The 10,873-nt window shown below is 45.0% G+C and overlaps 2 protein-coding genes across 2 annotated transcripts in view; one reads left to right on the top strand and one right to left on the bottom strand.

Annotated features, from left to right (window-relative positions):
- Nucleotides 1-1,524: 1,524 nt before the first annotated feature.
- On the bottom strand, nucleotides 1,525-8,428 carry LOC125424539 (protein Mis18-alpha-like). Its single transcript, XM_048481862.1, has 5 exons — nucleotides 7,962-8,428; nucleotides 6,496-6,562; nucleotides 5,171-5,293; nucleotides 3,421-3,514; nucleotides 1,525-2,470 (listed from the first exon to the last, which is right to left on the bottom strand). The coding sequence occupies exons 1-5, from the start codon at nucleotides 8,122-8,124 to the stop codon at nucleotides 2,390-2,392; spliced, it is 528 nt and encodes a 175-aa protein (XP_048337819.1). The 5' UTR covers nucleotides 8,125-8,428; the 3' UTR covers nucleotides 1,525-2,389.
- Nucleotides 8,281-10,873, top strand: part of TICRR (TOPBP1 interacting checkpoint and replication regulator) — a 25,299-nt gene continuing 22,706 nt past the window's right edge. Inside the window, exons 1-2 of the mRNA XM_048481861.1 lie at nucleotides 8,281-9,868; nucleotides 10,337-10,610. Coding sequence (XP_048337818.1) covers nucleotides 9,221-9,868; nucleotides 10,337-10,610 — 922 coding nt within the window. The 5' untranslated portion in view covers nucleotides 8,281-9,220. The remainder of the gene's footprint in view (nucleotides 9,869-10,336; nucleotides 10,611-10,873) is intronic.

Below are 10,873 nucleotides of genomic sequence, written 5' to 3'. Positions count from 1 at the left end.
GGAAGCTACATAGGGCCAGCACTGGTCAGTATGTAGATGGAAGACCACCAAGGGATACCAGGGTCAGTACGCACAGGCAGGCCATGGCAAACCACCTCTGAATATCTCTTGCATTGAAAAACCTATAGAACCGCTATAAGTTGGCTGCTACTTAATGGCAACAGAACAAGTTATTTTAACCAGGTGGGAAGGTCTCTAGGCACACTCCTCAGAAGCAGAAAAGGTGGCAAGTTATGTCAATCCAAAGTGACAGCTAAAGGTAATCTCAAGGGACAAGGCTGACAGGCTTAGCTTGTTTTAGAAGGGACGGGACACACCACAGCTTTGGGCAGTCCCTAGGATGAGTCATGAGACTGGAGCAGAGAGTTCAGTGTGACGTAGGGAGCGGTGGTGGGGCTTGGAGAAAATCCAGCAGAAAAATCTGTTGCAGGATGGGAGAGCCCTGGTTTCAAGAAGACAAGAGACCAGTGCAGGTGAGCCTTGTCCTGGTGCACCTTCTTCCTCTTGCTTGAGCACCTTTGGGCATGTCTCGGGATATGCAAGACGATCTGACCAACAGGCAGCCGTTTAAAGCAGCACTTAGAGCGAATTTCAGAGATTACATGTATAAGAACTGTCCTGCTGCCACATGGGGCATTTTAACACAGTAAGGTCAGTAACAGTCTGAAGGTCAAACAGGCATGGTGATGAGAAACCGAGAATTTTTGAAGGCTACAAAGTGCTAAAGAAAGGCATAACTCAGATTTAGGCCATTTATTTATTTGCTTATTTTGTTCAATTTATAGGGCCTCCTGGATGGGCTCAGGGTGGCTTGAAACAGTAAAATGTAACAGTATAAAAGTATAAAATCAGTATAAAAGTGAAGAAATATATAAATGAACCAAAGGACCTGGCACCAACTGCATGTATTCCAACTCCAAAATTATCCTTAGGGTTTCCCCTAGTTAAACTGGAATTCATGATAACTAAAATACAACAAAACTGTAGAAAAGCAAGAAACTGAATGGTGAAAATCCACAAATCTGTGCAAAAAGATCCTTAAAGGAACAATTTGAAAGTTTCTCACAGTATCTGTGGTGTCCGTTGTTTTTAAAAACAACTCCAATGACATTCTTTACTCTGTTGTGGAGGAAAGTGTAAGAATAGCACCCCAAAATGGAGTTAGTTCGAGAGTGACGTGCCCTTATTTCAAAGACCACGTGTGTGAAGCTAAAGCTAAAACTTCAGGCCAAAGGAATGTTTTAGAACAAAGACTCATCAGATCAGACAACACAAAAAGTGCAATTTCCGCTGGCCTTAGAGAAAGACAAGGAAGATCAGATCATTTTTGCAGTTTGCATCACATTTGTCAGTTTCGGGGTTGCCATAGGTCAGCTGTAACTTGGCAGCAAAAACGCCAAACAAACACTGTGGCTGACAACACAGATTATCACTGCACTGAGTATTTTTCTCAGATTACCTGGACGGCCTCAGCCTAGCAAGGCCCCTTAACACAGCAATGACGAAATACACACCAAGCATTACTCATTAGGACAAAACAAGGACGTTTATTCCTCTTTGCTACATATGTATTTTTAAAAAGGGCAAAGCAACAGGATGACGAATCCAGGAAAGAGTCTGTAAAATAATGACTGAGCTCCAGCACGAGGGCTTCCCTCCAGGGGCAACAGATCTTCTGATCACTCACCCTTTGAACACCCATCACAAAAGGCTCCTTTAAAAGCTACTGCAAAGATACACAGGAGAGGTGTCGATCAGTGGCTCTCCTCTGAGGCTGCAGTTTAAGTGCAAAGAGTGTGGGGTGCAGATGAAAAATAAGATGTTGAGCGATCCACGAATGAGTCAGTTAGGTGTGCTTACGGGCAAACTGTGGTCAGATGCAGCAACCTCTATTTGGACAGACATCGCAGCTTTGGGGCGAGGGCCTGAATGCTCCACGAAGTGCAATTGATTAAAATCTACCCTGACCTCCTTACCCTTCTCCAGGCAACTACCAGGAAAAGGAAAACAACCTAAGCTGTCTGGGACCTTCATATCCAACATTCACCAAAGAGCATTAAGCTTAGTGGGTAACAACCTACTGGTGGTCTGTGACTCCAGCCTGGCGGAACACTCTCTCAGGGCCTGAGGGATTTGCTGCAATTCTGCATGGTCTGTAAGACACAGTTGTTTTACTAGGCCAACAGTTGACAGCAACAATGGGGTGCCAATGGAACTGAAATTATTCTGATTTTAGCTTTGTGAAATGATTGCTGTGAGCCGCTCTGTGCCCATCTTAGACAGGGGAGGGAGGGATACAAAACTAAATAATAATAACAACAACAAATTCAAAGAGGCTATAGCAAGCCTATGCACCTATATCGACTAACAGCAACAGTTACAGTTTGTTTCAGCTGTTATTGGGAAGGGATGCAAAACTTGATTCTATTAGAGATAATCGGTGCTCCAGTGCCTTCAGTGTTGCTGTTGCCTATTAAAGCAAGAAGACATTATTTTTACATTAAACCATACACAGTTGAACCACAATAAAATATAATAAAAAACACACACATACTTATCTATATTATAGAACATGCCAACAAATCACAGCTGACTTATGGCGACCTTATAGGGTTTTCAAGGCAAGAGACTTTCAGAGATAGTTGCCATTGGCTGCTTCTATGTGGGCTGAGAGGTTTTTGAGAGAACTGTGACTAGCCCAAGGTCACTCAGGGGCCCTTCCCCTGGAGGAGGAATCAAACCTGGTCCTCCAGATTACAGTCTGCCACACTTGACCACTATACCTCACAGCTCTCATTTCAAACCTAATTAACTGTAGGTGGCCCCCTAACAATAAATTCCCTCCTTTATCTCATTTAGCCAGTATAAAAGGAATCACTTGATGTGGGTAAAATTTCCAGCAGCAATAATGTCAGTGAGTGCTTTGGTTCCAACATCACACAAGGCTACAGTTTATTCAAACTAATTATGAGTTAAGGTGGTTATCTGGCAATCCACTCCACCCTACTAACTCTCAAAATAGGGTCTGAAATCACGGCCTGAGGTTTATTAACCACAGTTAGTCTCAACTATGTTTTTTTATGATGCCACCCTTATCACATTGTGGGCTGGGATACCAGGTGATTTTCTGTGGTAGGAAAGATTAAAAACAACAAACCCAGGATTCATCAAAGCAAACAAGGAACTGCACGGTCATCTGTATGCTGAATCCTGATTTCATCAGCTCTGGGGACAACTGCAATTTTTGGGGTGTCAACAGAGGCCCGGCAAAAATGCGTGTCAAGTTTTTTTCTTCAGTGTTACAAGGCTACTGAGTTAACCAAAACAAGCAAAACAACAACAAACAAAACAATAAAACCATCCACAGTAATAGGAGTTCCGCCATTAACAAACAAAGCATGGAAACCACCGCCTCCTTACCCTTTCTAGTGATTCTTCCAAAACGGCCTGACTTTCAAGGGTAAGAGGCTCCTCATCCACATCAGCTTTTCGTTCTGCACTTCCTAGGGTATAACTTGGACATTTGACAGTTATTAGGAGCCTGGCGATCATCTAATTAAAGCAAGACGTCTGACAGTGCCTCAACTGAAGTAACGCCAATCAACAATGACAGTTGCATCTGTAGCATCTTCTGCTACAGAATGAGGCATCAAGTGACTGAGAGGAGCCTATTTCCATCAGCCCTCTCCTAACATTTTACTGCAAACCATAGGCAGCGAGTGCTATTTGCCTGAGTAAATTTGTAGCTGAGAATACGCCATTGACATGTACTGTACTGGTACAGAATTCAAAATAGGGGTATGATAATTAAATGAATATTATCATGATTAAAATGTTGCAAACACCATGCCAAAAATGGGACAATAATCAATGTCTATTTAATGCAGTGTAATGACTGAACAACTGCTGCACTCTCCCTTTTCTCTTGCCTGAATGTGTACAATCCTAAATAAGCCCCTATATTTTTAACCATGTATAATAAGGGAATCACAGGTCAACACGATCAAAACCCTTTGTTTTACTATCAGACAGGTTTTGTACAAGTTTATCAGCATGGCTGATTTTCTAGCAGCAAGTTCCGTATTTCAGAGGTTGCATAAGATAAACATCGTTGCCAGTCCTTTTAAGCCCTGGCTGGGATAGCCCATGCTAGTCTGATCTTGTCAGATCTTACAGGCAAAACAGAGCCGGCCACAGTCAGTATTTGAATGGGAGCCCAACACAGAATGCCAGGTTTGATCCACAGCGGCTTCAAACAAGGCAACACCTCAGCATAAAACCATATCCATTTTAAGACAATGGGTCTTTTCTACTTGGCAACAATGAACAGGTTGGCAGAGAAGAAGAAGAGGAGGAGGAGGAGGAGGAGTTTGGAGTTATATCCCCCCTTTCTCTCCTGCAGAAGACTCAAGGGGGCTTACAATCTCCTTGCCCTTCCCCCCTCACAACAAACACCCTGTGAGGTAGGTGGGGCTGAGAGAGTTCCGAGAAGCTGTGACTAGCCCAAGGTCACCCAGCTGGTGTGTGTGGGAGTGTACAGGTTAATCTGAACTCCCCAGATAAGCCTCCACAGCTCAGGCGGCAGAGCGGGGAATCAAACCCGGTTCCTCCAGATTAGATACACGAGCTCGTAACCTCCTATGCCACTGCTGCTCCTAGGTGACGGTGACATCAGCAGGCACAAAATGCTTATAACCAAAGACGGTTATAAGAATCTGGGGGCTAAAAGGAAGTCGAGTTCATTGAAATCTACTTAAATGCTGGCCAAGATCAGAACCAGTTCTGATCTTTTTCCTTATCCTCCATGCACATGAGAAAGAAAAATGTGATTGAAGGGAATCCATGTGCAAAAACAAAACAAAGAACCCGCTCCTAAAATGTAAAGATAGGAGCAAAGGAAAGAAAAGCATCATATGCCATTAATAAAATTTAATGGAACGTTATCCCCATGCCTTGAAAAGCTTCCGTTGCCTATTTCCACACCATCAATGTCTATTAAAGAAGTAGGAGTGTTTTCCCCAGGCTGGTTGGCAACCCTGGCAAGGAATCTCTCCCATCAAATTCCATGCACAAGAAAAGGAGCTCCAAGCCTCACACTATTGAAAGTTCCCAATCTAATCAAAACAGGAACAGAACGCTCGCTTGGCCATTTAAAAATGTTCTTTCTTACCTTTCAAGACAGTCAATGTTTAAACAGTACAAATCTCGTTTATAATCGAGATGCCTCGGGGTGCATCTGTATATGCTTCCAAGGGTCGTTTTGCATCCAGAGCAAAACAAGGTTTCAAGCACGCTACAGAAGCAAAAACAAAAAAACCCTTCTTTAATAAAAAAAAATACCATGGTTAGACTAGCTAGTATGTCATTTATTTGACATATAGACATAAGAATTATACGTTCATATCCCTCCTTTTCTCATAGTTCAAGGCAGTGTACAACAGTTCAAAACATTTTCACTGAAAACCAAAAATAAAATCCCAAATATGTCATAGTTTAGAACATAGTGACAAGACGCTGCTTCCCCGTCCTGCTTAGTGACAGGCTCATCTATGACCACCTGTGGAGACTTATGGATCTAACTGGCTTCTGGAATGCTCTGCAAGACCTTAGACCCTCTGACGGCTCCCTTGATAAACTGGTGGAGGTCTAGAACCAGAGGGGCCAAACCAGAGGCAGCTACGAGCATGAGGGCGCCGCTTTTCATGTTCCCTCCACTCACCTCCTTCTAGCGCTGCTCTGGAGGGCTGGAGGGACATGCCCACGCTGCCTTCCGACACCTGGAGGTCGGAGGGCAGCATGGGCATGTCCCTCCAGAGCAGCCGCCATCCCCCCCTGCCCCATCCCCCGCCATCCCCCCCTGCCCCATCAGGCAGAGGGGGTTTCCCTGCCCGGTGCTGCTGCCTCCCGCAACGCGAGAGGCTGCGGCACCGGGCAGGCCACAGCCACCATCCCCCCTCTGCTCCATCGGGTGACATCAGTGCTGGAAGGAAAGGTGCTGGAAGGAAAGGTGAGTGGAGGGGCCGAATCGGAGGCGGTTTCGTGCGGAGCTGCCTCTCCAGCTCGGTAGACCTTCGGGGCCGTGGAAAACTGGTCCAAATGGCTCTTTGGGTAGAAAAGGTTGCCGACCCCTGGTTTAGAATATTCAGCTCTCTTGAAGCCATCAAGGCTATTCCTCCTCCCCCCCTGCCCCCATGTCCTTTCTGTTCCCAGGCAAACCCAGCCCCCTGGTATACTGAGGAGCTACAGGTGATGAAACGGTAGCTGAGACATCTAGCTTTCAGGGAAGAAAATAAATTCAAACCTGGGTTGCCCAAATCCCAGTCCAACACTCTGACCACCACATCATAGAGTTGCCACACTGAACTTTACTGTCTTATAAGGGATTTTTAAAGGCAAAATAAATGTTTGCGGTGAAAAGAATGTGCTAGCTATCCCAGCGGGAAGGCTGCCTACAAGCCATATTGGACTGTCCCTCTGGAACTGGACACTGCTTACCAACCACGCTCCTCTGGCCAGTTTGAAAGCTTTTGCTCTTTGTCCACTGTGACAGTGGAAGAAACAGCTGTAACAGGAAAAGATAAATCAAAAACACAATATGCCACCAAAATAAAATGCATTAATATAATTAAACACTCCGTCCAATTACATGACCATGCGTTTACATGTAACAGCAAGGCATGGGAGTGGAATAGCATTGTTTTCTGGCCCAAAATAGTTTCCCATTGCCATTGGGTCATGGTATAGTGACCTAGTCAAACAACTGCTAAGCATAATTAGTGACAACAGAAGTCAGCAAGGACCTGGAGCCTGCTACTGTCTTCGTGTCCATCTTCCCGGACAAAAGCAGGTGGGTTGCTTATGCCATTTCTTAAGAAAGCCAAGGTATGCTTTTCATGAAGTCTAACATGGGTGGGGAGACTTCTTTTAAAATATGTCTTGTTTAATCTGTTTCAATAATAATTTTATATGTAACATCTCCAGGGAGCCACTTATGCATTTTTTAAAAGAATGCGCCAGAGAAATAGAAATGGCAGGAATAGACTGGGCTGGTATTTCAACAAAAATATTGCCCCCATCTGCATCTAAACAAATACTCTAGAGTAGAGGGAAAGGAAACAGGTGAGCGCACCACATGCAGAGGAAGAATAAATAGCACAGGTTTGAGTAAATGTTTCCACTAAATAAACTTTAGCTACACAAGCTTCTTAACTGTCAGACCTCAAGAAAAGAATCCTTTTTTTCCACTAGCATCAAATTAAATACCACAATTCCAGCTAAAATTAAACTACGATTTCGAAGATAACCCTGATCCGTTCTGTAATTTTCATAAATCCCTTAACCCCCATTTTTGTTGAAGACACAAATTTTGCCATGTAAATACATTTTCACTCTGCAACAGGAATATTAGGGTGTGTGTGTATACAGAAATCTCTACATCCTGTTATTGGTACTTATTGCACTTTCATTGTATTACTGTATGTGTGAATTGTTGGGAGCTAACCTGAGCCCACGAGAAGGGTGGCATATAAAACTAATAATAATAGGTATTGGTTACATGCAAATGTTGCTACAGTGTCAGATTTTCTACAATTGCCTAAACTTTTAATTTTTTAAAATTGGGAAGCTGTCCCTTTAGAGCAGGAGCTCCATGCCCCATTGGATTCTTTGCTTTGCAGAAACTTAACCTATATTTTGCCTACTGCGGTTTGAGTTTTTATTCCCACCTGGACCAAGGGACCTAAATCCAGGCTAAGGCCCCTTCCGCACATGCAGAATAATGAACTTTCAATCCGCTTTGCAGCTAGATTTTACTGTGCAAAATAGCCAAACCCACATGCAAACAATTGTGCAAGTGGATTGAAAGTGCATTATTCTGCATGTGCGGAAGGGACCGAAGAGAGTGACGGGTGTAAATCGCATTTACGGAGGATGAAAACAACCAGGCCGCGCAGGCTACTCGCCCCTGAGGAGGAGGGACCGGGTGTCTTCGTCGTTGGCCTCCCAGTCGAGCGTGTCTCCCACCGCGCGTTTGCAGCCGGCGCACAAGAGCACCATCGGCAGGGGCTCTCCTCGCCCCGCGGCCTTCGCCGGGCCTTCCCGGTCTTCGCTGCCCGCGGACTGCATCACTGACCAGGAGCCGTGTCTCACAGAGCCGGGCGGCGCCGCCACCGCCGTTCAAACCACCCGCGCTCCGCCTCCTCAACGCCCACAACGGTTCTCCCGGAGGCAAGGAGAGCGGTCTTCGTGCGCATGCGCCGGTCTTCCCACACCGCAGACGCCGCAACGGAATTCACGGGGTCTTCGTGCGCGTGCGCACAACACACGTAAACTGTCATCTCGGGACAGTTAAAGGATGGACAAGTCAAAGCCTAGAGCGACCAAAACACACCGCTCTTATTTTTTTACTGAGCGACTTAGTTCCCCCGCCCCACTACACAATCTCGCCAATTATCAGCTTTTGTGAGGATGCTTCCGGTATCAGAGCCGGAAAGGGAAGTACTCCAGATAGTCGCGAGATTGTGGAGAGGCTGGAGAATCCTCGGGACCAATGGCAGGGTAGCGCCTTGGAGCCAATGGGAGCGCGAGGTTTCGAGCGCGCCAGAGTTGGATTGGGGGGTTTGAGATACGGAAGGTCATGATGGCGCCGTGATGGGACCCCCGGACCCAAAGAGGGGCTGAGCGGGATCCGCGCTCCACGGGACTGGTCCAGGCTTGGAAGCAGCGGGGCTAACGCTCTGTGGGATCCAGTGGCTGGGAGCGGGCACGTAGGGATTCATTGTCAGATTGCTGAGAGGGGACCTTAGGGGTTAATTATCAAGTTATTAGGGGTTAATAAGTTAGGAGTTAATAAGTTATTGAAAAGGAGCCTTAGGGGTTAATTATCAAGTTAGTAGGACTTAATAAGTTACTGAGAGGGGCCTTAGGAGCTAATAAGTTATTGAGAGGGGCTTTAGGTGTAATAGTCAATTTATTGAAAGACCCCAGTAGGGCAGGCGGGGGTGGGGTAGGTAGGACAAGGCAACAGGAACATATTGGGGAGGGGGATGAAGTAGAAAGATTTATGAAGGAAGATTTCCCAGTGAGCATATTTGAGAGGTTAAAAGCACCAAGAAGGGGACTTTGATGTTCCTCATGGAGTCAGCTGTTGGCTGAGGCACACAAGCCTTCCTCACCTGGTGAATACAAGTTGGCTGGAATATAGAATATCTTCGAAGGCATCATGACCTGCTCCCACAATGTGGTCTTTCTCCTGGACACAGCTGGTTCTGTGCAGAAGGCTCATCTTCATCTGGGCACCTTGAAGATCCTGAATTACTTGGGCTGCAGGTTTGGCCTGGCCAAGGTCCGGTGGGGCTTCAAGTTCTTTGATTCCTTAGGTGTCCAGGGAAGAATTTCACGGGTTGGCAGTTTCCGTGAACTTGGTTCTCGCAGCTGGGAAGACTTTGAAGAGGAACTGGAGGCCAGGTTTGAAAACTGTTACCGCACTCGGAACTTGCCCGGACCACCTCCTCGAGCCACTCTTGCTCAGAATGTACTGAAAGAAGCAGTGCTGGATTATCAGTGGGACCGACCTGAAATCGCTTCTCCGGCAAAGCCGGTGCTGAGGAGCCAAAAAAGCAAATTAACAGGGACTTCAGAGAGCTCTGACCTTTCTGAGGGTTTTATAAATGCTATTTTCCTCTTCTCTCCCTGCCCTCATTCCCGGAGAGAACTGTTGCAGTTTGTTTCTGGAAGTCATGCTTCTTTGTCTGATGAGCTGCTCCCTTCGCAGGACCTGGCAGAAAAATTCATACCCAGGGGAATTCAGGAAATGATGGCAGAGCAGAAAATCACTTTGCATTGGGTGGACACTGCTGATGACTCCACGGTAATGAGAGAATGAATCATTTGGGTTACATTACAACTGTTTTATTGACTTTTTGGTCAAACATTAGGTAGTGTTTTAGTTTTGTTTGCTAGTCTTTGTCTGTATGACAAAACTGACAACGAGGGAGGTCTTTTGTAATGCTTCACTCCTTGTTCACCTGAAATCTGTTGTTCATTATATGTTCTCTTTTTTCAATCCTGCTTTTAATGCTAATATGCTGTTTCTTTTTCTAAAAAGCATGCTAGGCAAATGCATAGGCAGGCAACCGAGAAACATTGGAAGCATACTGTTCTTTGTGTGGGATTAAGAGCATCAGTTTTCATCAACAGGGAACTAGTATTTAATTTCAAAAATGGCATCTTGAATTGCAGTATTTCTGTGCATCATATAGGTTTCCTTGTAATGTACATTTTACTGTCATCACCTCATTGATATAACTAAGCAGTGTTTTCTGTTTCCTTCTTTCAGCTTCTTGATTCTCCTGATCATGTTGGGTACCACATATTGACTGAACTGATGCACATTTTGAAGGGCACCATTTTGCCCTCAGGCATCTTCCTTCCACGTTTGAGTTGTCACAGGACAAGGACCTTCCCTTTTGAGTCCATATTCCCTGAGCCGTTCTTTTCACAAGCTATGATGTTGCCTTTGGATTCCACCCTGAACTGTCTCTTCTTTTCGCCTTCTGCGTTACAAGCGTCATTCCCCCAACTGGAAGGAATGTTATTTCTCAACAGGGATGGTAATAAAAGCACTGCTACTATTATATTCTGTAAGGGTTTCTTGCCCAAATTAGGTGCATTCAAAAAGTAGGCATTGTTCTGTTATGTTTTTGTATCTCTGGATGAATTAATGGATCTACTTTTATGCAGTGAACCGTAATGAAATTGAATTCTCTAAGTAATCGCAATTGCGAAGTTGAGCTGTAAAACTAGGCTGCCTTGAATTCTCTCTTTAAAAATTATTTTCTTAATTTTTCATAAAAATATAACATTGTAAAAATAG

The sequence above is a fragment of the Sphaerodactylus townsendi genome, linkage group LG17 (assembly GCF_021028975.2).
Source record: "Sphaerodactylus townsendi isolate TG3544 linkage group LG17, MPM_Stown_v2.3, whole genome shotgun sequence".
Classification (NCBI taxonomy): domain Eukaryota; kingdom Metazoa; phylum Chordata; class Lepidosauria; order Squamata; family Sphaerodactylidae; genus Sphaerodactylus; species Sphaerodactylus townsendi.
The sequence above is the reverse complement of the archived record's forward strand: the minus strand, read 5'-3'. Positions and strand labels throughout refer to the sequence as shown.

Bases quoted from the DNA above. Each gene is read 5' to 3' on its own strand.
- LOC125424539 (XM_048481862.1), bottom strand. From the start codon at position 8,124: ATGCAGTCCGCGGGCAGCGAAGACCGGGAAGGCCCGGCGAAGGCCGCG. The intron at 5,294-6,495 runs GTAAGCAGTGTC...TTGCTTCTGTAG, and splicing joins TGGCCAGAGGAGCGTGGTTG to CGTGCTTGAAACCTTGTTTT. The intron at 3,515-5,170 runs GTAAGAAAGAAC...CAAATGTCCAAG, and splicing joins AACATTGACTGTCTTGAAAG to TTATACCCTAGGAAGTGCAG.